The sequence below is a fragment of the Equus asinus genome, chromosome 22 (assembly GCF_041296235.1).
Source record: "Equus asinus isolate D_3611 breed Donkey chromosome 22, EquAss-T2T_v2, whole genome shotgun sequence".
NCBI classification, from domain to species: Eukaryota; Metazoa; Chordata; class Mammalia; order Perissodactyla; family Equidae; genus Equus; species Equus asinus.
The window spans coordinates 37834165-37860681 of record NC_091811.1 but is presented as its reverse complement, the minus strand read 5'-3'; the positions used below and the strand labels follow the sequence as shown (position 1 = coordinate 37860681).

Sequence of the window (26517 nt, the reverse complement as noted above, 5' to 3'; positions counted from 1 at the left end):
TATTTCTGTTCACAGCCCATATCACTATATGGAATTATCTTACTTATTGCAGGTATTTTCAAACTTGAACGTAGGCTCCATGAGCGCCTAGGAACCTTGTCTACCTTGTTTGATGCTACATGCCCAAAACTTCCAACAGTGTCAACACATGGCAGAAGCTCAATAAATGCCACTGAATGAATAAAGAAATGAAAATAACTTCAAGTTTTTCCTACTGAAATTATCTATACATTAAATGATCAATAAGATGAATGTGTACTTTATTCTAAGATGAGAATACTGATAGGGAGAATAGTGTAGTGGTGAGTTGCAAGGCCTCTGGAGAAAGGCTGCCTGATTTTGAATACAGCCTGTTGCCTCTTTTAAGGAATTACTATGGCCTTGAGCAACTTACATAATCTTCCTAAGCTTTAATTTCCACATCTGTAAAAATGGGGATAATAATAGTTTCTGCCTCATAAGGTGGTTGTGAGGATTAAATGAGATCAAACATGTAAAACAGTCAGAAAAGTGCCTGGCACTTAAAACTGAATTAATGATAGCCAATATTGTTATAATTATTGCCATCTCTACCATCACCACCACTACTATTATCTTTCCATTTTCTGCTGCCAAAGCTAAAGAAAAAAATTCCATAAAAATTCCTTTTTAGCTAATAGCTTAAAATATTTGTTTAGAATAAAGTCACATAAATGAAACTTGAATATGGAGAACTATTATTGTTTTCCTTATTGTTGTAAGAAACAACATTCTGTCAACTTTTGTAAGGTCTAATATTCTAGGCATTTTCCTAAAAGGAGTAATAAGGACATTAATTATAAATCTGAAACTCATAGCCAAAATCCTCAAGGGTATGAACAAGTTCTAGAAGCAGGATTTCAGATTCCTATCACTAGTAGCCCAGGTAAAGTCTACTTACAAATTATATTTCTGGTCCTGCAACTTGAGAATTTAGGGTAATTACTCAAGGTCATGAGACGTTTTACAAACCAACCTTTAATATTTCACTGCTTTTTCCAACTTGCTTTTCTAGGGAATTAATGTGATTAATTAAGGAAGTGATGTCTATAAATTCATTTGAGAATTTTGGATGAATACAATTAAGTCTTAGAAAGTCATCTTTCTGAAAATGTCCTCTTCAAGTATATTTACTGCATGTTGTTCTCGAAATGTCATTTTTCTTGCAGCTGGGATTTTATATCTAGCATAATCTTTATTTTTATGAATTATTTTAATCAGACATCATTATTAATTTGCTTTTTCCTTTGCCTTGGGAATTTAGAAAAATACTAAAATATGATCACTCCTTGTAGGCATATTACTTACTAAATTACTCAAATTATTTCTTTCTTGTTTCTCACTATTCCATAGAATAAATAATAAAAGAAAATGTAATACTGTTATATCATTTATATAGCATATCATTAGTTTCATTTTATTGCACAGAAATTGGACTGAGAGAGTCACATGTGGTTTTCAGCATGTCACACAGACAGAGACAGATGGGGGGCATCAAAAACTTATAATGATACCAACATGAATCATTCTGCATGTGGTGACATTTTATGTGCCAGATATTCATTGAGCAAAATTTTATATGCTGCTGGGAAACTCACTGGTGGTCTTCTATCTACTATGAGAAACGCTAGGCAATACTGATAACCAAACTAAATTCTATTCTATTCTATTTTATAGTATAACCCATTTTATTTCAAACCACTTATCTTGAAATACAGTGAAAACCAGTGTTCCTTAAACTGGAGTTCAGACTACTGAGAGTCTGAAACATTCTCTCAAGATAGAATAAAAATTTCCATGATTCTTTTGTGTTTGGTGATCTCCTAAAATGCCAGTAATAAAATGTTAATGCAGTGCATCCTAAACCTCAGGGTTGATGTGAATTCTCTTCCTATCAAAGGTGTCCCTCTAGAAAAAATTGTACATAGACCAAATCTATGAATATACAAATTTTGGTTTATTCTGTAATAAGCGTATTTTTTAATGATAATTAACCTACCTAACTCCTCATCTACCTACCTATTTATCTAGTATAATATTAAATTTTTCTGATAACCATATGGAGATTATATCAGGTAGAAACTTGATTAAGGATCATTTTTTCCATGTATGAGGAAAAACAAATTAGCAGTTTCTTAAAGATGGAGATTCATAAAATTTTGTGCCCCAGGATCATTTTTTTTTTCTTTTGAAGACTATTAGCAAAAGGCTTCAGTCAAGGAACGAAATAAGACAAGCTTGACTAAATTTTACATACTGATATGCCCAAAGCCTTGACCATATTTCAGGCATATCAGTCAGAGGTAGACCCCCCAGAAAGCTGGGGTACGTGTAGGGGGAGGAGAAGGGTAGCAGACTTTACTAGTGATGAAAGACTCCAGGTCTAGTGGGCACGACATTTTGGCTACCTTACAATGGCAAATCTGAGTAGACTAAGGTAAGATTTCATCATCAGCGTTGATCCTAAAAACATTTGGTATGTGAAAGGCATACCAAGTTCCAGCCCTCATGGATCCAAGGGCGAGAACAAAACCTAACAACAGAATAGGTATCAGAAAGGGTTTTAAAGACCATGGCCACATACAGCAAGCTCATTTAGACATGCTCAAGTAAGTCCTTAAGTTAGCACTGCCTCTTCAAAGTTGAAGCCCAAACCATATGCATGTTTCACCAAGAAATACTACCATTAAAATTTAAAACTTACAAATAATTCAAAACACTATATTTTACATCTCATTTTGCTTTTCTCCTTTGTATAATGATAAATATGGGATTCCAAATTCTGCTTCATGATATGATAAAGATGTGACTCCTAGTACTGGTGTACTGTGTAATTAACATCAAGAATCCTGCTTTAGAAAACTGAAGAAGCTGATCCAAGTAAGAGAAAATAAACAAAAATGTTTTAAAAGCATCAAAGATCTTACTAGATACTAAAAACTACTGGTTCAAGATCTGACAGAAGACAGAAGTAAGGCCTGTCACTCAAAGCTGATTTGTCTTGAGGGAGTTTACCTATTCTGAGATTAAGTAGTAGCATTGAACAAAATGATTTATTTGAATGGGAAAAAAAACAAGTAAAAATTCTAGAAAACTGAAAAGTACACAAACTAAAATTAAGAAGGCAGTGAATGGATTTTAAAGCAAATTAGAGTGAGAATGAATGAATTAGAAGGTGAAGTAGAAGAAATTATCCCTAAGCATAATAGAGAGAAAAATGGATGGAACTTAAAGAACACAGTGAGTGAAAAATGTATTAAATACACAAACGTAAAGGATATATACACAGTACATTTTCACTGTAGTCTCTAAGTTTCTAAGATAGTTTTCAACTAGGTCAGGGTTTAGCAAACTAAGGTCTGCAGGTCTGTTTGTATAAATAAAATTTATTGGAAGACACTCACACCCATTCAGTACATATTGTCCATGGCTGCTTTCACACTACTACGGCAGAGGTGAATAGATGTAACACAGCCCATCTGGCCCACAAGCTAAAAGATTAACTACTATCTAAGCCTTTGTAGAAAATGTTTGCTGGTCCCTACATTAGCAAAACGATACTGAAGGAAATTCTGAAGGATGTACCTCACGTGGAGGCAAAATGATCCAGAAAGAAGAGTAGAGATGTGGTAGAAAGAAAAAAAAATGAGAAGCACTTTATTATTTATAATAAATGTAAGCAAGAATATACTGTATAGTTAGAGCAAGATTTAACAATGCAGAATTAAGATTCATAATAGCATAAAATTATGGAAGAAAGTAAACTGAGCTAAAGAATGATGAGATCTTTATATTGTCTGGAAGGAGGACAAAAATAGATTAACATTGCTTTCATAAGTGGGAGATACAACCTGAAATTTCTAGAATAATCACCAAAATAATAGAAACACATAACTTCTAACCCACTAGACAGAAAAATATGCTGTCACAAGTGGTATTTTCCAAAATTTCCTGTTCAGTCTGATGAAGATATATAAAAATACAAGTAATTTTTATATATTAATTTTGTATCAAGGAACCTTGCTAAATAAATACTCTTATTAAATTTAGTATATTTTTTGAAAATTCTTTTAGATTTTCTACATACACAAAACATAAAGGTCTTTGTATACAAAGGCTTATTATATAAACTTTACTGACCACCTACATAACAGATGTCTCAAAACAGGAACTTGTGACATACTCTACTGCAAGGAAATAACCTTTTGGATATCCTAACCTCATATTCTTTTGAATCTGATGGGATGTGTAACAGTCCCGTGGTGGAGTAATATACCTGATTCAGCATTATCAAATTGGGGAGGCTTCCTATATAATAACTTCACTCACATAAAATTTCGAAATAGATATCCAAGGAGAAGTCTACTGTTGTTTCATATTATTAATATAGGTATATGTCCTATAAAAACTGAGAGACATTGAGCACAACTTACCCACCCCCTTCAAAAAAAGTTTACCCGTTTACCTACCAAAAATGAGTATGTTCAAGGAAAATAAGACAGCAGTAAAAGTGAAGTTTCATGAAATAGTATTATTAACGACTGAACACTGAAGGTATAGAAACAATACTACTATTCTCATGTTCCTAATAGCCTCTTTCTTGACCAGTCTTAAAAATATATATACTTTGGGGCCGGCCCAGTGGTGCAGTGGTTAAGTTTGCATGCTCCACTTCTGCATCTTGGGGTTTGCAGGTTCGGATCCCGGGTGCGGACCTACACATTGCTCATCAAGCCATGCTGTGGCAGCATTCCACATACAAAATGGAGGAAGACTGGTACAGATGTTAGCTCAGGGACAATCTTCCTCACCCAAAAAAAAAATACATATATACACACATATTTACATATATATGTCCACTAAAGTGATTTTAAGTAAGATAAAATAATAGTAAGAATATTTCATTTTGAGAAAAATAAGAAAGAAAGAACATATTCACAAAGAGTTAATTTTACTAACCTGACTTATTTTTCTTTGTTCTTGTATAGCTTTTTGAATTGCCTGAGATACTTTTTCTTGGTCTTTTGCATGTTCAGTCTTCCATAACTCCCTTTCTTCAGCGTGGGCTTTTTCCAAATTTTTTCTTTCTTCCTCTGTGGCTTTTAAAATTGCATCCTTCATTGCTTCTTTCTCAAGCTTCAAAACAAATAATGACCAAACAAAAATATTTTAAAGAGTGACTGCACAATAATTCCTTGTATAAGACAGATTTGGGGTATCTTAAAAGACACAAAACTTTGATTCTATAGGGTTTAGTTCTGTCACCGCTGTTTTTATGCATATTTAATAACTGCTTTAAAATAAAACCAATTATTTGTTTTTGTACAAATATTCCTTTGTACTTCCATGGCATTTCTAAACTAGTCTCTTAAAGTAGCAGTTGTCCAACTATTTGGTCTTAGGATCTTTTCCACTCTTAAAAATTATTGAAGACTTCAAAGAGCTTTTATTTATTCTGGTTATACATATTAAGATTTACCATATTAGAAATTCAAATCAAGATAAAATAAAAATATTTATTAATTTATTTAAAATTAATACCATTAAGTGCATTGAATATTAATGAATAATATATTTTATGAAAAATAACTATTTTCCAAAATTAAAAAGTGAGAAGAATCTAACTGTTAAGTGTTTGTAACCTCCTTAATATCTGACTTAATACGAGACAATTAGGTTCTTATATCTGCCTTCTGGATTAAATCTATAATGATACATTTTCTGGTTGAAGTTTATAAAGAATACTCAGTCTCATACAGATATGTAGTTGAAAAGGGAGGAGCATTCAATAGTCAGTTTAGATCACTATAGATATTCTTGATAATTCCACACCAAAACTTAACAAGGGGCAGTTCTTAAAGGTTAATTGCAATAAAGAAAATCATGTCAAAGACATTTCTGTACTCTGTTATATTGCAATCTTTCTTGCACTTTGAATGAGTCTTTTCTCTACGCATGATTTCCAAAAAATGTTTCATTTGGAAAATACTGATTCAACAAGCTATGCATCTCCTCCAGATGTTGACACATTTTCTTATGTCATAACAAACAAAAGGTCACATTTATTAATATCACCGTGAATCTCATCAGAAAAGTCTTTAAGTATTCGAAAGCAGAGATACAAATTTTCAAAATTCTGATGCTTGCTCTAAAGCTCAAATTTTATCATTGGCAACAAAAACTGTCAGTTTTCTCGAATGATGAGCTCATTCTGTTTATTTTGGATAAAATGTCTATCAAATACTACAGTCTGTATAACACTAGTTATTCAGTAAGATGGTGTTCCATGAAAATTGCCTACTCCAGTTGCAACTCAAAAAACTGCAAAAGAATTTTCCTCAAGAAAACCATCATACTATGGTATGTAGTAAAGTCCAAGGACCTCCCATCCCTGATCCTCACAGATAGCACTATTCTCTTGCTGCAGGTAACAGGCAAATTTGACCAAAGTTATTGAAGGTGCCAGTTACCATTTTCTGAACCCTGTTAGACTTCATAATTCTCTTAAACTACTCTCTTACTCTGCTCACCAATGTCCTCCATGTTGTTAAATCCAAATGCTATTTTTCAGTTTTTGTTTTAATCCTTATTTTTCTTGACCTCAAAGTGACAATCGACAAAGTTGATTACTTCTGTTTCACTGAAGCCCTAGCTTTTCTTGGTTTGCACGACAGCGTGCTGCTTTCATTTCTCCTACTTCTCTGGCTGACTCTTTTCAGGTCTTTGTAACTTCCTCCTTTCTCTAAAATGTTGGTGTTCTTTCAGGGATCAGACCCTGTACCCTATAGAGTGTTACTCTATAGTCTCTTGTGTGGTGATTATGCATGACAATAATTTGCATGTCTACCATTACCATCTAACTGCTGAAAAAGAAACAAACCATGTTATCAGGTCATTCCCTTCTCCAGAGCTGTAAATGTCAGGGAGATTTACTTGCCTACTTGACTTTGTCATCTGGATATATCACAGGCACCTCAAACTCTATGACAAAGAAATGGTACTACTTTCCATGTTGTTGTTGAATCAACACTCTTCACAACTTGGCCCCCTTCTATATTATCCACATCGAACATATATGTTGACTCCATCTCCAAACTATTTCTAGAATTTGTCTCTTTCCTTTCTAAGCTACTACTGCTACTGTATTTCTGCCACTCACTATCTTTTACCCAGACTTCTTATATACTCTATTAATTCCTTCCCAAAGGCTTGAGCCTCTGCTCTTCTAATTTCCCTCAAATTAATGTCAATTACGATTATATCACACCTATATTAAAAAATTTCAGTATGTCTGTCTTTACCCGTGAAATAAAATTCAGACTCACAATTCAGAATACTAGCCATCCTTCAAGGCTCATTTCAAAAGTAATTTATTGTTAAAAACTCCTATGATATAGAAATATTATCTATACATTCATAATAATTTAATGCATTCCTCCTTGCTTTATTGGTATATAAATAATATTTTTCTTACATGATTGTAAATTCTTCAAGAAAAAGACAAAATCATAGTCATCCTTGAACTTCCACCCCTGGCATAGTGATTTGCACATATGAAACTTCCAATATTTGTTTACTAAATTTAAATTTATTCTCAATCTCAAAAATTATTGCTATACATGTACTTGTTGCAATATGTATATTTAATATCTATGAATATACAACTTAGATAAGCTTTTCAAAGTCGCCTTTAAAAATCACAAATCTTGAGAAATATATATTTAAATTTACATATAATATATAAATATATATACACAAATATGTAAATGTGTATATATAATTATATATCTACCAACACAAATGGACATACACACATACACGTTACTTGTGATGGCATCTATCAAACACCAAGTGGTTACTGGCGTCCCAACATACATATTCTTTTTAATGAGTAATTAATAATCTAAATGTAAGGCATTTCAATGTCATCCTAATCTTGTGTAATGTTAATTTAATGACAATATGAATAGCAGTATCCTCAATTTAAGGGGAAAAATAATACAGAAAAAACTTTTTATTTTTCTGTAATGAAACAGCATATAAAAAGTAGATCGACTCCATCACTAATGAACTCAGCTTTTTAATTCCACTTACTTACAAAGAAACCCACTATTACAAATGGAAATACCTTTGCAGCAGACACTAATGCCTCTTTATTTCTTTGCCTTTCTTCCTCCAAACATTTTTCCAATATTTCCTGTAAATGATAAGACAGTTGGATAGACACTAATTATATTATTTGAGGTAATAGAACACATTCTTCCCACACTCTGAGTAAACTTAAAGTATTACCTTCTGTTCTTGAGACTGCTGAATCAAAGTTTCCTTTATTTTTTCTTTTAACAGTTCTTTCTCTGTATCTAGCATTTCAAGGAGCCTCTGATGCTACAAGGAAAGATAATTGGATTATGATTATGGCTCTGAGACTAATAATCTATCAACAAGGAGAACAGCTGGTAGAATTCATTTGCCCAGAAGTACTGAAGTAATTACTAGAGGATACAATGGGAAGTTTGCTAAAATGAAGGTGTAAGGGCCAAAAAAACACAATTCACCTTTCTCCAATTAGCTAAGATATATTTCTTTTAGTCCTCAATTCAACAAAGTACATGACATGAGCTCTAATTTAAGAATAACTATTCCGAATTGGAAAGTGAATCGGAAAATGATAAAATGTCCTTTCCCAAAATTAAATCTGGAAAAATTACTAAAATTTATTAACTTGCAGCAAGAGAATCAATTAGATAAAAACTGATGTTTGCTTGATGAACCACTATCATAATATTATTTGTGTTTCTGGTAAAGCACTGTTAAAGAAATTGAAAGATTTATTACTGTTCTTGCCTCAAGATTTTACCACAGATTCAAAAAGTGAATCTACGAAAACAAAGGAATATTATTTGATACCTAATATAAAAGTATACAGACTTCACGTATTTACTTTTATTCCAATGTACTAGTGAAACAGCACACAAAACCATCAGCCAGTTATCATGGACTAGGCACCTGGAATTTGAAAGAAGTTTTCTAAGGAAATTAGATTTTTGTAGCCTCAATATCTTCAATAGGGATGAGCCAGATACTTATTCTGAAACAGCGCTCTTATGGAGAAATACAACCAAAAGGAAAATACATATTCCTACTCACAGAGATTTCTCTCACTCACTTACTAAAGGCAAACAGGGTATCTTCTCAGACTTAGAATGCTATTTACATAGAAGCCTCCTTTAAGTATGAACTTACGCAGATAGCCAACATTTTAAAACAGATCTATGCCTTTTAAAGTTGTTCTGACTTAAAATGCTTTGTAGGGAGGCAGTCTACAGCGAAAGTAAGTGACCACACAGTCATGTCTAGTTAAGATAATCTATTATTCCTGTTCTTAAGGATAATGTTACTTTTTATCTTTCTTTTTCAAGAAAATAAGAAAAATCACAAGATGTGGTTTTTCATTAAAAACAAATCCAAAATGGAATACAAATTATGGCATGATTATGAGAAATTATTGGTACCATATGAATTTGTGAACAGCAGCTGACTAACAAAGCAGTAGACTTACCACAGGCTATGCAGTGACAACTGAGACTTAACTTTGGATTCTACATAAGTCTAGAGGCACACAGAATCTCACAGTATCAGAAAAATGCCTAATCCTATTTAAAATACACATATGAGAAAATATCTGAAAATGTTATACCAGGCAAATAATTAGACTTAAAAATGGTAAATACAGGGGCTGGCCCAGGGGTGTAGTGGTTAAGTTCGTGTGCTCTGCTTTGGCAGCCCGGGGTTCCCAGGTTCGATCCCAGGTGCGGACCTAGCACCACTCATCAAGCCATGCTGTGGTGGCATCCCACATAAAACAGGACGATTGGCACAGATGTTAGCTCAGCAACAATCTTCTTCAAGCAAAAAGAAGAAGACTGGCAATAGATGTTAGCTCAGGACCAATTTTCCTCACACACACACACAAAAAAAGGTATATACAATTCTCACATGAGACCAAAAATATTCAATTTAGGCTTTGGGTGGGGGTAAACGTAACAAAAACAGAATAAAAAATTACTGGAATTAAACTACACAGTAAACTTTTCAGAGCCATTAATAACTTTGAAAATTATTTCTCCTTAATGAGTCAGACTAATATCTGAGTTAATTACTGAGTAATTAATTATAGGTAAGCCAAGTTTCTCCAGTGGTCTAACCAGAACTAGTCAAAGAGGATACAGTAGCTAAAATGACAATGCAATGTTTAGAAAAAGTCTTTTCTGAATGTCATTCCTTAATTCTGACAGTTACTGTACACTGTCAGGGTGTACACTGTTATACTCACTGTAACAGAAGCTAGTTTTAGCTTGCTTGTGGACGCATAAACCTGAAATTACCATTTGAAAGAAGCATCCTACATAAAATATACATTAAGTAAAATCATTGATCCACAAGATAATAGCAGCCAACCTTTTCTGAGCATTTTAAGGTTTCAGGCACTGTTCAAAGTGCTTTACATGTAGTTGTACCACATTACACCTTCACAATAAACTCCTAAGTTAGGCAATATTCTTCTTCATTTTCAGATCAGTGATCTGAGACTTAGAATGGCTAAGTAACATGGCAGGTCTGTAATGAATCATTTCAGCAACAATCATATCTGTATACTGATGATCAGCAGCAGTAATTACCCAGTAGCTAAAATCAGCCCCAGTACTACCTAGCGGTTACCTAGTAACTAAAAGCTACTTAATACAGGTCAGATGTCAAGTGTTTGTTTTTTTTTTTAAACTAATGTATGCTTCTAGTTTTGTTCTTTTGAGAGTTATATTAAAATAAGATAACTTCCTGCGCAAAGATCAATTGATACTGGGAGAGACAATTCAGAAAGATGCTGAATGGCATGGGAAAAGTTTAGGTCTTAAAACTAAACACAGTTAATTTGTAAAGTGAATAATCTGCAAGTGGCTAATCAACAACCATATAAAGTTCAGTAAAATGTATAGTTTTGTAAAATTCACACATGCTGATTGTGAAAAAATGTAAAGAAGTGAAAATCACCCAGAGATCCATCACCCAAAGGAAATTACCCGTAGCATTCAGGTAAACATCCTTCTGGAGAGCTCTCTGTGTATGTAAATATATAGATATATGTAAACACTTTATACAGTAAGTTTATAAATACTGTTCTGTAATCTCTTTGAACTCAACAGATTGAATTATCTGTATATAAATATAACTATGCTATTATTTTTACATTAATTATACATTTTAACATTGTCCTATTACATATATTTATGTTGCTTACAATATTTTACTTTTTAAAAATCTTGATTTTTGTGCATGTATCTTTGTGAAGTTGTACAATTATAGCCTTAGGAAAAATTCCTGGGAGTGGTATTAGTGGGTTGATGATTGAGTATGTTTTAGATTTTAACACATATCCTCAAATTACTCTAGAAAGAAAATACCAAATTACACTTTTACTAACAATAGTAGGACAAAGGACAAGGCAGATTCTCCTTGAGAACAGAATCATGGACTGGAAGAACGACTAACCAAGGAAATTGTCTCACTCTTGGAACAGGGAGACCAGCAGTATTTGGTATCTGCTATGGGCCAATCATTGCTGTTTATTTCATCCTTCTCTTCTTTTGAAAATGGGGATTTTTTCTTTCAGTTATTCTGTTCCTTCTCTTCTTTTTGAATGTATTGATTATAGTTTTGGGGGCACAAGGATCCTTCAACTTCAACATTTTCTCTGTTTCTTCAAAGTTCCTTTTTATTTGTTTGAGTCAGTAATTTTCTCATTTAAGATGTTCCTCCCATGTTTGGTAATCTTTTTCTGTCCATTCATATTAAAACCTCAGACACAAAAACACTGGTTGGAAATTCTGTGTATATGGCAGGTGCTAAAAGCTGGCTTGTTCACGGTTGTGGTGGAGATTCCCAAATGCAGGTCTATACAGCATTTTCTCTTAAGTCACTCTTTTTGCCTAGAAAAGAATTCCCTGAACTCCTAAGTGGTGCTTAAGTCAAACATCCAGCATTCTAGAAATGATAGAGGTTAAGGGGGAGTGGGTGGAGAGCTCATTGTTAAGTAATGGATTTTTACTTTAAAAAAAAAAATTAAATTTTTGGTTTAATTTCCCAGTTTTCAGTCCCTTGCCTTATTCCTGCTCTTTATGAGGTCAGAGACTATCTCGTTCAATTACTCTTTGTTTTGCTAGGATGTACAATACATCCCCAAATTAAGAATAACATACAAGGAGACTTTCAACCATTCCTCCTATTTTCAGAGCTACACAGCATCTAGTGCCTCTATGTCCTGAGGCTTTCTAGGGTTTTGCAGGACAAATCAGCTCGCTTTGCGGGTTTCACCTCAGCTGGCTAAAATTACAACTTTCTAGCCTCAGGTAAGTCAGCGGATATTTGCCTGTCTGTTACCTCCTCTAGTCTGTCATTTTTACTTTGCTTGTTTCGGTCCCTTTTAGTGTCATTTTAGTGATTTTTTGGGGGGAGAGATATAGAGAGGTAGAGGAGATGAGTATGTCTAATTCACCTTATTTATCTAAATTTAGAATCACTTTTTAAAAGATTTTAATTACATCATTTCTTGACTGAATCTTATGTGTCAGGCACCATGTTAGAACTTTACAAATATTACTGGTAATCCCCACAACAATCTAGAAATGTGTTATTACTTATATTTGACAGATTTTAAAACTGAGTTTCAGAGAAGTTATGTAAATTTCCTCTGTTCACAGGACTAATGAATGGTTAAACTGAGACTGGCACCCAGTAAGGGGTGAACACAAAATCCACGGACTTTATTCTCTAGAATTAACACACAACTAAGGACTCTCTCTGCTCTATCTCTGTAGACTGCTTCTTTGACTTTTTGGGTTTTAGTCATGCATTCACACTATTTACCTGGCCTTATAATTTATAAGAATAACTTGCAGAATTATAGTTATGTTATGGTTGTAATGTGTCTTTCCCTCCCACTCTCACATCTGGCCCCTTAAAGGAAGATAAGAGATGGCAAGATCACAAAAACTAAAAGAGAAGGGAAAATACCCATCTTTGACAAATAAACTTTTTTTTTTTTTTTTTAGCAAGAGTGTAAGATGTTTACGTAGCTGAGACTCTCCCATTGGAAAGCCAAGAAATACACAGAGTGAACCAAAAAATTTATTTGGCAATCAATGTCTCTACCGCTGACATGTTTTCTTTTTCTCAAAGATATACTTTCAGGGAAACAGACTTTTCTGAAAGAACAGACTAATATGTAAGCCACAATTACAAAAATTATGTTAGATACTTCTGTAAGATGAAAAAAAGGTATTCTTCAGTTCAATTTACATTTTGGGGGCATCTCCCTGGAAAGCAATATATTCTATTAGAATTAACATGGGCATTGGAACCACACAGACTTGGGGTAAAATCAGTATTTCTTCACTTATTAAAGGTACGACAAACTTTTCTAAACTTCTGGTATTTTTTCTTTTATTATATAAGTAAGGCTAAAAATGCCAACCTCACAGTGCTGTTATGAGAATTAAATGAAGTAATGTAGGTAATGCATCTAGGACTCAAAAATGTTAACTAGACTTCTTGTCAGGTAGTTGATAAGATTATGATAATGAAGTTAAGTTCACTTATGAAAAGGAATTTCTTTTTGCATATTAAGGAAAATATTAGTTGCCACTCAAAATTAAAATCCTCAGAAGGAACATCCACACACTCTTTCAAAAATAATTTTAAAAATATCTCTCACTAAAATATAAAGTGTTAACTTTTATAACCCATATCAATTTAATTTTAGTGGATATTAATAAGTAGTGGACCTTATAATCAGGGCTTTATTCCTGTCACAGAGTACCTAAGTCTGGGAAAAAGAAGATCCATTAAGCAATAGTTCTAGACGTTCTATTTTGAAACTTTTCACATCCTTATTTCAATACAAATTAATTTTGCAATGTAGTTTTGTTTTCAACATGCTTGCTGTCTTTACTATTTCTAGACTTGAGAGACAATAAGCCCTCACTGTATAGTCTGACCTGTGGCCACTGCAGGTCTGTACTGGGAGTCAGTGAGCTATGCGTAGCATAATGGTTGACAGCACCAATCATAGACTTAAGGGCACAAAGACATGGATTCAAATAGTAGTTCTCCTTGTTATCTCCATTCTCGTCATGTGGTCTTTGATAACTTTTAAAACCTGAAATTCAGCACCATCATCTGAAAAATGAGAATTAGCATCCACTTCATAGTGTTGTTCTGACGAACAACCTACAGTAAGTGTTCAATAATTTTTAGTTATTAATCACTCACTAAAATGAAAGATGAACTTCTATAGATATGATTTGAACAATATCCTATGGATGTTCATTTTCTACTGGTCCATTCTTTCCTGAAATTGTTAAATTATGAATCTTCATGGTAGAAATTCAACTATATATTTTAACATCTTATTTTTATATTAAATTGTCCCTGATATATTAATTTGTAAATTACTATACATAATTTATCTATGTATAAGTTTAGAAATTCGTTAATGCACTTCTTTCAACCACACACATATGAATGGCGTATTTGCCCGGTGCCGACCAACACCAGATACTGGAGCAGTTTCTAGGGACGCTGCCCTCAGGGGTATTCATGTCTAACAGACAATCATGAAACATAAATACACGTTCTTACATTTGACTTGGAGAATTATTTTATAAAACAAATAAGTTTTCTTCAATAAACACATTAACAACCAATTTTTTCCCTCAGCACAAAATGACTTTTTAAGTAGAAAGTATCAAAAATGAGAAGTTATAATAGAAAAAACATAAGTGCTTTTAGCAGAGCAGATGGCAATAAAATATGTGGTGGCTATAATAATTAAGATCTCAGGAATCAAAATACAATTTTCTTGCTTTTCATTTACTTATATTAGCTTTTCATGAATAAAATATGTCTACAGTGAGAAATAGGTACAGTTACTACATGTAACCACCTTAGGACAGCGCCTATTAAACAGTAAAAACTTAAATTGTTAGATGCTATTATTATACTATTACAACTTCTACTTCTACTTCCTTTTTTTATTGTGGTAAAATATACACATATATAACATAAAAATTCCCATTTTAACCTTTTTTTAAGTAGACAAGTGGCATTACCTATATTCACAATGTTGTCCAACTATCATCACTATTTCTTAATTTTTCATAATCCCCAATAGAAATTCTGCACCCATTAAGCAATAACTCCCCATTCCCCCTTGCCCCAGCCCCGGTAAGCTCTAATCGGCTTTCTGTCCCTATGAATTTGCCTCTTCTAGATTTCATAAATGCAGAATCAAACAGTAGTTGTCTTTGTGTCTGGCTTATTTCACTTAACACAATGTTTTCAAGCTTCATTCATGTTGTAGCATGTATCTGAACATCATTCCTTTTTATGGCTAATATTTCATTTTATGTATACACCCCTTTTGTTTATCCATTCATCTGCTGATGTACACTTGGGTTGTTTCCACCTTTTGGCTATAATGAACAACGCTACTATGAACATTCACGTTTAAGTATCTATTTGAGTCCCTGTTTTAATTCTTTGGGGTATACACCTAGGAGTAGAATTGCTGGGTCATGTAATAATTTTACATTTAATATTTTGAGGAACACCAAACTGTTTTCTACAGTTGCTGCACCATTTCACATTCCTACCAGCAATGTACAAGTGTTCCAACTTCTCCAAATACTCTACGACATTTGCTATTTTCCATTTTTTAAAATTATAGTCATCTTAGTGGTTGTGAAATGGTATCTCATGGTGGTTTTTATTTGCATTTCCCAAATGTCTAAGCATGTTAAACATCTTTCCAAATGCTACTTCTACTTCTAACTACTACAACTACTACTTTTCAACTATTACTAGTATTATCTCCACAAAAAGGGAAACTGATTAGAATTCGTTTTGCAGCCTTTATAAAGGACTGTAGTAGCAAGTTTATTGGATTTGAGGTTTACTCATTATCTGAGATTCTGCCAGAGGTAGAGATGCCTTTCCCCTCTGGGCCAGACGTTATTTAGTTATTTAATCAAAGTAAGCTAGAAATTATATCGTCGAGAGAGCTTGGCCAAAAAGGTTTCAGCCTCCCTTTATTCTATCTAAAATAAAGTATGAAGCATATGTGGAGATTGTCTATATTACTGCTGCCTCCTGTTTCAATAAAGAATGGTCAATATATTCTTCTGCACCTTACTAGTTGACCATTCCAAAGTGGAGATATTCTGAATGCCTTTTGTTACATAACTCAGAGCCAAAACTGAACCAAATGCAACATCCAATCATAAGACTCTTTTACAAATATTTTTAATTTCTAAACAAAGAGGGACTCTGAACAGAGTTTGCAAGACATAGCCTTACAGTATTTTAAAAGGCTTTATGAAAATTAATTGAAATCTATACCAGTAAATCTCATCCAAGAATAGTGAAGAGTAGTTTATTACATTTTGCTTATCTAAAATGTTCTGATTGTTTCTTACAATCATATTGAAAATTTAGTAATTTTTTTTAGGAAACTGAAGAATACATGCAAACTATAGAGTTCCATTAATCTTATAGAGCAGATGCTTAGTGCAAGGGTGTCAAAAACAATCCTTTGAAATTTAGCCTAAAACAGAAGGCTTTCAGAAATAGGTTATGCTTTTTTCTCCCTTTGGAAGAAATTCTTCCAAGTGAAAAATGTTTGATGCAGACTCAAATATAAATATAGAAGTTCTGTGGTTTTTACTTGATTCCTGTAAAAAAAAAAAAAAAAAGAAATATAAAAAATCTCTTCTTTCCTGGAATGTGAGTCACAAGAGATATTACAAAGAGATTAATCACGATCACAGGGAATAGTTTTTTGTATATTATATTTTAGACTAAGCAAACATGGAAGTTCAGGTTCAAGTACACAATTATTCATTTATCACAGATCCACAAACTTCATGTTATTTTATATGTATGTGGTATGTGTGTGCGAGTGTGCAGCATATATTCTGGTAATGCAAACTCAACAAGTATCTTCTTTCACCTTCTATAAAGTGCAACATTAAACAAGATCAAATGATCTGGTAGGGCAGTCAAAGTACACTCTCATATAAGCCTCCGTTTAACATGACCTGAAAAACACTACACAAATTTAATAAATGTCTTAATATAAAGTGAGTCACAGACATTTCACTCTTTCATGGGCCAATATATTAAATATTGTTTAGAAAGAAAACCTAAAAAAGATAAACTATGGGATTAAATCTACTTAAAGAAGTTACTATAAGCCCAATAATATCAATAAACTTCTTACACTGAATAAAATAAAACTATAATATAAGCTACACTATATTTATTTTACTCAAATGGACATATTTCTAACAGGCATGAAAAATGTAACCAAATAAGTTATTCCCCCAATTAAATAGGCCTTTTACTTAAGGTAGTGATACAAAGGAATGAGGTAAAAATGGGAAGATACATCAACATAAAAAAAGGCAGGATTAGTTTATATTTCCATATGAGGTTTCTATATTTGGATAATGTACATTTTCTTAAATGCCAAAGATATGTCACAATCCTGAATTTAAGCAGAAGAATATTTCTGCTTTAACCATTTTCAAAAGAAATAACTCTTGACAACACATCTCAATTCTGTTATTCCTTCCATTTGCCTGAGCACAACATAGTAAACTTATTTCAGCAAAATAGTAGCTTTCAAATGAGCGTTTGAAATAAATGAACTATGTATATAAGATAATCCCTTTAGCAAGAAAGAAAAAAACTGATTTATGCACACTTTCCAAAAAGTGTAACATAAGTGGTGTAGTACTTTTTAGAAAACAATGTGATTCTATACTTAAGTGTCATTAAGTTTGGTCTGTGCTTCCTATTCCTAAGAATTTGTCATCAGTTAGCTCTCAATTTTTTGTGTTTGTTGATTTTATAACCTCTACTTTCATACTTTGCACAGTAATAGTCCTAAACCAGTTAGAATCAGACGTTTTGTTCCTAATCAGTTGACAAAGGAATATTCCAGTTTATTGCAGGGTGAGGATCTGCCAGACAAGAAATCAGCTTCAGAAGCATACCTCTTATTGTTTGTATTCTGTTTTCTGTGTTGGAAATTTAGTTTTGTTGAGAGAGAGAGAGAGAGAGAAAGAGAGTGCATGAGTGAGAGTCCATATTTTATTTATTTATATACACATATATAAATTAAATAATGGAAAAGAGAAGTGTTGATACAAATGACAGGAACATAGGTTTCATAAAATGGATGCAATTATGACAAAATGGAAATCATGAAACTTGTTAAAAGGAATGAATTGTCGGCCTTAATTGGATAGTCATTGAACTAAGGACAGTCTACATAAGGTCTACAGTATAGAAATAATATAACCGAAGGATCTATCAAGGTTAGGTATAATTACTGATATGACAATTTTTAGCAGTCTAGGAAATTAAAACCCTTATACTATGTAAATTTATTAATCGGCATTACCATTTTTTCAAAAAAGCATCATGTATGAAAAGTAGGGGACTACCTATAATGCAGAAAGAATAAAAACAATATGCACAAAGATCTATACAGCAACATTCCTCATAAAAGTGCAAAAACCAAAACACTGCAAATGTCCAACAAGAGGGTACAGTACAATAAACTACGTTATGTCAACTAAAAGAAACATCATGTTGTCATTAAGTATAAAAAATATGCAATATAGAATTATGTTTATAAAACACAAGTACCTGAAGAAATGTCAGAAAATTTTTTAAAGCCATCCTTATAACTATTTATATTGTATATCTGAACAAATATTGCAAGGGATCACAAGAAAAAGTATTTATTGGGAATTGGTAGATGGAATATTATTCTTTTTAAATTTAATATCATCTTAATAAAAATTCAAAAGACAAAGTATACAACAACTCCTTCAAATGGCAGCAGGAGTATCAGGACTATTCTACAGGGCAAATAAAAGGTGAACAGGACTAGGACGTGCTTAAAATACTTGACAGCAACTGAATAATCAAACATACTTTCTGTCTACACTTTAGAAACTGTTAAAATGAAGAATGTTCCATAAGCAATTTACTCTTTTTTGTTAAATTTTACAAGGTACAGGGAAACACAAGCATAGGGGAAAACCTGGATTATGTATATTTTCCTGGGTAAAGATATAAATGTTATTCCTCAGTTCTCCCCCCATTAGCATCTAGTATAAAATCAGCTTTGAGTTTGGAACTCAACACCTCCCAAATCTAACCCTAACATACCCTTTTTCATTCTAATTTACCTTCAAGGTCATTTCAACATAATGACCAACTTATTTTCTTCTACATTTATTTGCTATACTATCATTTTCATATTTCTCTAGACATTTAATAGATACTCCCTGTCAAAAGGGTTTCATGGGTCAAATACTGATTGAAAGCTGTGTGTTTTTCGTGTAGAACCTTTAACAAGCTGATGAGCATTTTAAACTACTAGATGGGAAGAGTACGCATTACTTCCTAAGTTTCATTATCATGTTTTTCTACAAAACATCTTATATTTTTACTCTGACATACGTGGTTTGAGAAGTGGTGGTTTAAACCATTATTGTCTTGCCTGTTTACTTATTAAGTGATTTTAGCAATTTTAAAGTAATTATGAATGTAATATAAGCTCACTAAACATATAATGTTTACATTTATATAAAACAAAGGGGAATAAATAAAAAGTGAATTTTATACATTTCTGGTTACATGACATAAAATAGCTCATGAAAAATCCAGTACAAAAATGTTGGAAGGAGAATACAAAACATCCCTTTAAATGTTAAAAAGCACAAATCCACAGAGGTAAGCATGCTATGAATCCAGTGACTGTTATCAGATCTGAAGAGTGCCAAAATACTGGAGTTTTGGTTAATGGACCATGCTTGTGAACAGGAATCAAAACCTGGGGGCTAAAAAGGGGGAAGTTAGTTATGAGAATTTGCATAAAGCTACAATGCTTGAACACTAACACCATAAGTGGGTGAACTAGAAAAACATCTGCTCAGGAAAGAGAATGTGAAAGATTTTTGTTTTGAGTTGGTGTGTAGGGAGGGTTCCCTGACAATTCATAATCACATGCTACCTCCTGTGGACGTTTGAGGCTAAAATGCCCACAAACCGTGTTCTCAAAAAGTTCAAACTAAAACTTTTGCATTTGAAGGACTGTTAGAAGCAAAACGATTCTTCCATGGAAGAACAGACCTTAAATCCAAGCATCAAAGAATTATCACAATTAAAATTCCAATGAAGATAATCTCACAAACATTAAACACAAAATATCTGAGGAAACAAGCTACCATGAATGTGAGAAGGCAAGCATGTAGCATTAGACCTTAAAAAAAGAGCAGACACTGATTAGATACAGAATATTTGCAAGAGTGACATTTAGTATATATTTTGTGTGTGTGTATGTGTGTGTGTGTATGTGTGTATGTATGTGTGGCTGTGTGTGTGTTTCATGGATTTTTCTTTTTTGAGGTCATAACAGTTTACAACAATGTGAAGTTTCAGTTCTACATTATTATTTGTAAGTCACCATGTAAGTGCGCCCCTTCGCTCTTTGTGCCCACCTCCTAACCCCCTTATCCCTGGTAACCACTGAGCTGTTCTCTTTGTCCGTGTGTTTACCTTTCACATATGAGTGAAATCATATGGTGTTGGTCTTTCTCTGTCTGGCTTATTTCAGTTAACATAATACCCTCAAGATCCATCAATGTTGGACCTTGAGGGTACTGCAAATGGGACAGTTTTTCTTTTTTATGGCTGATTAGTATTCCAGTGTGTATATATATATATATATATACACATGACATCTTCTTTACTCAATCATTAGTTGATGGGTACTTGAGTCGCTTGCATGTCTTGGCTATTGTAGATAATGCTGCAACAAACATAGGGGTGAATAAGTCTCTTTGAATTGTTCATTTCAAGTTCTTTGGATAAATACCCAGTAGTGGGATGCTGGGTCATATGGTATTTCTATTTTTACTCTTTTGAGTAATCTCCATACTGTTTTCCATAGCGGCTGCACCAGTTTGCATTCCCACCAGCAGTGTATGAGGGTTCCCTTTTCTCCACAACCTCTCCAATGTTTGTTGTTTTTGGTGATTATAGCCATTCTAACGGATGTAAAGTGCTATCTTAGTGTAGTCTTGAGTTGCATTTCCCTGATGATTAGTGACTTTCAACATCTTTTCATGTCACTATTGGCCACCTGCATATATTTTTGGGAGAAATGTCTATTCATATTCTCTGCCCATTATTTGATCAGGTTGCTCGGTTTTTTTTGTTCAGTTGTGTGAGTTCTTTATATATTATGGGGATTACCTCCTTGTTGGATATATGATTTGCAAATATTTTCTCCCAATTGCTGGGTTGTCTTTTTGTTTTGATCCTGCTTTCCTTTGCCTTGCAGAAGCTGTTTAGCCTGATGAAGTCCCACTTCTTTATTTTTTCTTCTGTTTCCCTTGTCCAAGAAGATATGGTATTCAAAAAGATCCCTTTAAGACTGATGTCAAAGCATGTACTACCTATACTTTCTTCCAGAAGTTTTGTGGTTTCACTTCTTACCTTCAAGTCTTTGATCCATTTTGAGTTAATTTGTGTGCATGGCAAAAGATAATGGTCTACCTTCCTTCTTTTGCATGTGGCTGTCCAGTTTCCCCCAGAATGTTTATCGAAGAGACTTTCCTTACTCCATTTTATGTTCTTAGTTCCTTCATCAAACATTAGCAGTCCGTAGATGTGTGGTTTTATTTCTGAGTCTTCAATTCTGCTCTATTCATCTGTGTGCCTGTTTCTGTACCAGTACCATGCAGTTTTGATTGCTATAACTTTGCAGTATATTTTGAAGCCAGGGATTGTGATGCCTCCAGCTTTGTTCCTTTTCTTGGGATTGCTTTAGCTATTTGGGCTCTTTTGATCCATATGAATTTTAGGATTCGTTCTTCTATTTATAATGTCATTGGGATTCTGACTGGGATTGCATTGACTCTGTAGATTGCTTTATGTAGTATGGACATTTTAACTACATGTATTCTTCCAACCCATGTGCACAGAATATCTTAATATTGCTTTATGTCATCATTGGTTTCTTTCAATAATGCCTTATAGTTTTCATAGTACGTGTCTTTCACGTCCTTGGTTAAATTTATTCCTAGATATTTTATTCCTTTTGTGGCAATTGTAAATGGGACTATATATTTTTTTAAATAGTAAGGTTTATTTATTTACTTATTTATTTTTATTTTTGAGGAAGACTAGCACTGAGCTAACATCCACTACCAATCCTCCTCTTTTTGCTGAGGAAGATTCGTCCTGAGCTAACATCTATGGCCATCTTCCTCTACTTTATATGTGGGACGCCTGCCAGTGCATAGGTCCATGCCCAGAATCCAAACTGGTGAACCCTGGGCCCCTGAAGCAGAGCATGCAAACTAAAGCACTATGACACTGAGCAGTCCCCAGGATTGTATTATTGAGTTCTCTGTTAGTTCATTAAGAATATAGAAATGCAACTGATTTGCGTAAGTTCATTTTGTACCCTGCAACTTTGCTGTAGTTGTTGATTATTTCTAATAATTTTCTGACAGGTTCTTTAGGGCTTTCTATATATATAAAATCACGTCGTCTGAAAACAGCAAGAGTTTCACTTCTTCATTGTCTATTTGGATTCCTTTTATTTCTTTTTCTTGCCTAACTGCTCTGACCAAAACCTCCAGTACTACGTTGAACACGAGTGGTGAGAATGGGCAGCCTTGTCTTGTTCCTGTTCTCAGAGGTATGGTTTTCAGTTATTCCCTATTGAGTACGATGTTCGCTATGGGTTTGTCATATATGGCCTTTATTATGTTGAGATACTTTCCTTCTATATCCACTTTGTTGAGAGTTTTTTTTTTTTAAATGATAAATGGCTGTTGGATCTTGTCAAATGCTTTCTCTGCACCTACTGAGATGATCCTGTGGGTTTTATTGCTCATTTTGCTAATGTGGTGTACCACATTGATTGATTTGCAGATGTAGAACCATCCCTGTGTCCCTGGTATAAATCCCACTTAATCATGGTGTATGATCTTTTTGATGTATTACGGTATTTGGTTTGCCAATATTTTGTTGAGGATTTTTGCATCTATATTCATCAGAGATACTGGCCTGTAATTTTCCTTCTTTGTGTTGTCCTTGTCTTGCTTTGGGATCAGGGTGATGTTGGCTTTATAGAATGTGTTAGGAAGTGTTCCATCTTCCCCAATGTTTTGGAAAAGTTAGAGAAGCACAGGTAATAAATCACCTTTGAATGTTTGGTAGAATTCTCCAGAGAAGCCATCTGGTCCTGGACTCTTCTTTTTCGGGGAGGTTTTTGATTACTGTTTCCATCTCTTTACTTGTCATTGGTCTATTCAGATTCTCTGTTTATTCTTGATTCAGCTTTCGGAGGTTGTATGAGTCGAAGAATTTATCTAGTTCTTCTAGATTGTGCAATTTGTTGGCATATAATTTTTCATAGTATTCTCTTATAATGTCTTGTTTTTGTGGTTCAGTTGTAATTTCTCCTCTTTCATCTCTAATTTTATTTATCTGAGCCTTCTCTCTTTTTTTCTTAGTGAGTCTGACTAAGGTCTTGTCAATTTTCTTGATCTTCTCAAAGAACCAGCTCTTAGTTTCACTGATCCTTTCTACTGTTATTTTAGTTTCAATTTCATTTATTTCTGTTCTAATTTTTATTATTTCCATCATTCTGCTAAATTAGGGCTTTGCTTGTTCTTCCTTTTCTGACTCTGTTAAGTGTAGTTTAAGAGTGCTTATTTGAGATTTTCCTTGTTTGTCAAGGCAGGCCTGTATTGCTATGAATTTCCCTCTTAGGACAGTTTTTGCTGCATCCCATATGAATCGGTATGGTATGTTTTCCATTTTCATTTGTCTCCAGGTATTTTTATTTTTATTTCTCCTTTAATTTCTTCAATGACCCATTGGTTGTTCAGTAGGATGTTGTTCACTCTCCACATATTTGTCACTTTCCCAGCTTTTTCCTTGTAGTTGATTTATACTTTCATAGCTTTATGATCAGAAAAGATGCTGGATATGATTTCAGTCTTCTTAAATTTATTGAGGTTTGCCTTGTTTGCCAACATATGGTCTATCCTTGAGAATGTTCTATGCACACTTGAGAAGAATGTGTATTCTGCTGTTTTTGGATGGACTGTTCTATATGTATCTACCAAGTCCATTTGGTTTACTTTTTCATTTAATTCCAGTTTCCTTGTTGATTTTCTGTCTAGATGATCTATCCATTGATGTGAGTGGAATGTTGAGCTCCCCTACTGTTATTGTGTTGTTGTTAATATCTCTTTTAGGTTTATTAATTGTTGCTTTATGTACTTTGGTGATCCTGTTTTGGGTACATAGATATTTATAAGTGTTATGTCTTCTTGGTAGAGTGTCACTTTTATCATTGTATCTGGCCCCTCTTTGTCTCCCTTTATCTGTTTTACTTTGAAGCCTACTTTTTCTGATATAAGTATGGCAATACCTGCTTTCTTTTGTTTTCCATTAGCTTGGAGTATCGTTTTCCATTCCTTCCCTCCCAGCCTGTGTTTGCCATCATAGCTGAGAAGTGTTTCCTGGAGGCAGCATATTGTTGGATCTTGTTTTTTAATCTATCCTGCCACTCTGTGTCTTTTGATTGGAGAACTCAATCCATTTACATTTAGAATGATTATTCACATGTGAGGGCTTCATGCCGCCATTTTATCACTTATTTTTCAGTTTTTCTGCATTTGTTTCTCAACCCATGTATTTTGGACTAGCAATTCCGTTAGGTAGTTTTCTATGCTTATTTTCTTAGTTTTCTCCTGATTTCATTTTTGTGTCTCTGTCCTAAGTGTTTGTTTAGTGGTTACCCATGAGGTTTGCATGAAAAATCTTGTAGATGAGATAGTCCATTTTCTGATGACATCTTATTTCCTTGAACTAAACCAATTCCATCCCTCTCCTTTTCCCCTTCTAAGTTGTTCCTGTCACATTTTATTCCATCCTGTCTTGTGAGTTTGTGGTTACAATGAAAAGATTATATTTATGTTTGGTGTTTTCCTCCCCTTTATCTTTAATGTTACAATTAACTGTTTCCCAATTTGTTCTGATGGGTATCAACAATTTTCTGCTTTTGTCTACCTATTTATCTCCTTACTGAGTGCTTTGTAATCCCTTTCTTTTTATTCTCAGCTATAAGGGCCTACTTGGATTTCTTGTGGGGAGCATCTTGTGGCAATGAACTCCCTTAGGTTTTGTTTATCTGGGAAAGTTTTTATTTCTCTATCATATCTGAAGGATATTTTCACTGGATAGAGTATTGTTGGCTCAAAGTTCTTGTCTTTCAGAGTTTTGAATATATCATTCCACTCTTTTCTAGCCTGTAAGATTTCTCCTGAGAAATCCACTGAAAGCCTGATAAGTTCCTTTGTAAGTTATTTTCTTCTGCCTTGCTGCCCTCAGTATTTTTTATCACTGACTTTTGCCAGCTTTGCTACTGTATGCCTTGCAGTAGGTCTTCTTACACTGATATAGTTAGGAGATCTATTGGCTTCTCCCACTTATATTTCCAGCTCCTTCCCTGGTTTGGGGAAGTTCTCAGCTATTATCTCATTGAACAAACTTTCTGCTCCATTCTCTTTCTCTTCTCCCTCGTGAATACTTATAATCCTTATGTTGCATTTTCTAATCGAGTCAGATATTTCCTGAAGAATTTCTTCATTTATTTTTAGTCTTAGTTCTCTCTCCTCCTCCATCTGAAGCATTTCTGTATTTCTGTCCTCAATATTGCTGATTGGTTCCTCCATAATATCAGCTCTATGGTTTAGGGAATCTATATCCTGCTTTATCTCATCCATTGTGTTTTTCATCTCCAACATTTCTGATTACTTCTTCTTTGTAGTTTCAATCTCTTTGATGAAGAAGTTCCTGAATTTATTGAACTATCTGCATTTTCTTGTAACTTGCTGAGTTTTTTTATGATAGCTATTTTGATTCTCTGTCATTTATATTATAGACTTCTGTGCCTTCAGGATTGATTTCTGGGTACTTGTCATCTTCCTTCTCATCTGTAGATTTAATATATTTTTTCATACTGCTTACTGGCGTGGATTTGTGCTTCCAAAGTGGTAGTATTTGATTGGTGCTACTACCTGCTGCCACTGGGTGGGAGTCAAGAGCTGCAATAATATATCAGTAGAAATTTCCAAAACTGGAAAGCAAACAGAAACAAAGGCTAAAAAAGAGGAAGAGAATTATCCAAGAATTGTGGAACTACTACAAAAAAGTGTAATATACATGTAAGGGGAACATCAGAGGAAGAAGAAAGTAAGAAAGGAACAAAAGAAATATTTGAAGTGATAATGACTGAGAATTTTCCCAAATTAATGTCAGAAACCAAACCACAAATCCAGG

The 26517-nt window shown here is 33.7% G+C and overlaps 1 protein-coding gene across 14 annotated transcripts in view; it reads right to left on the bottom strand.

Moving 5' to 3' along the window:
- CCDC91 (coiled-coil domain containing 91) overlaps positions 1-26517 on the bottom strand; it is a 331952-nt gene that overhangs the window by 76015 nt on the left and 229420 nt on the right. For all 14 annotated transcript variants that reach the window (XM_014846902.3, XM_070494038.1, XM_044775280.2 and 11 more), the window contains 3 exons: positions 8311-8403; positions 8147-8215; positions 4978-5154 (listed from right to left, as the gene is read on the bottom strand). In XM_014846902.3, the coding sequence (XP_014702388.1) occupies positions 4978-5154; positions 8147-8215; positions 8311-8403 (339 nt within the window). The remainder of the gene's footprint in view (positions 1-4977; positions 5155-8146; positions 8216-8310; positions 8404-26517) is intronic.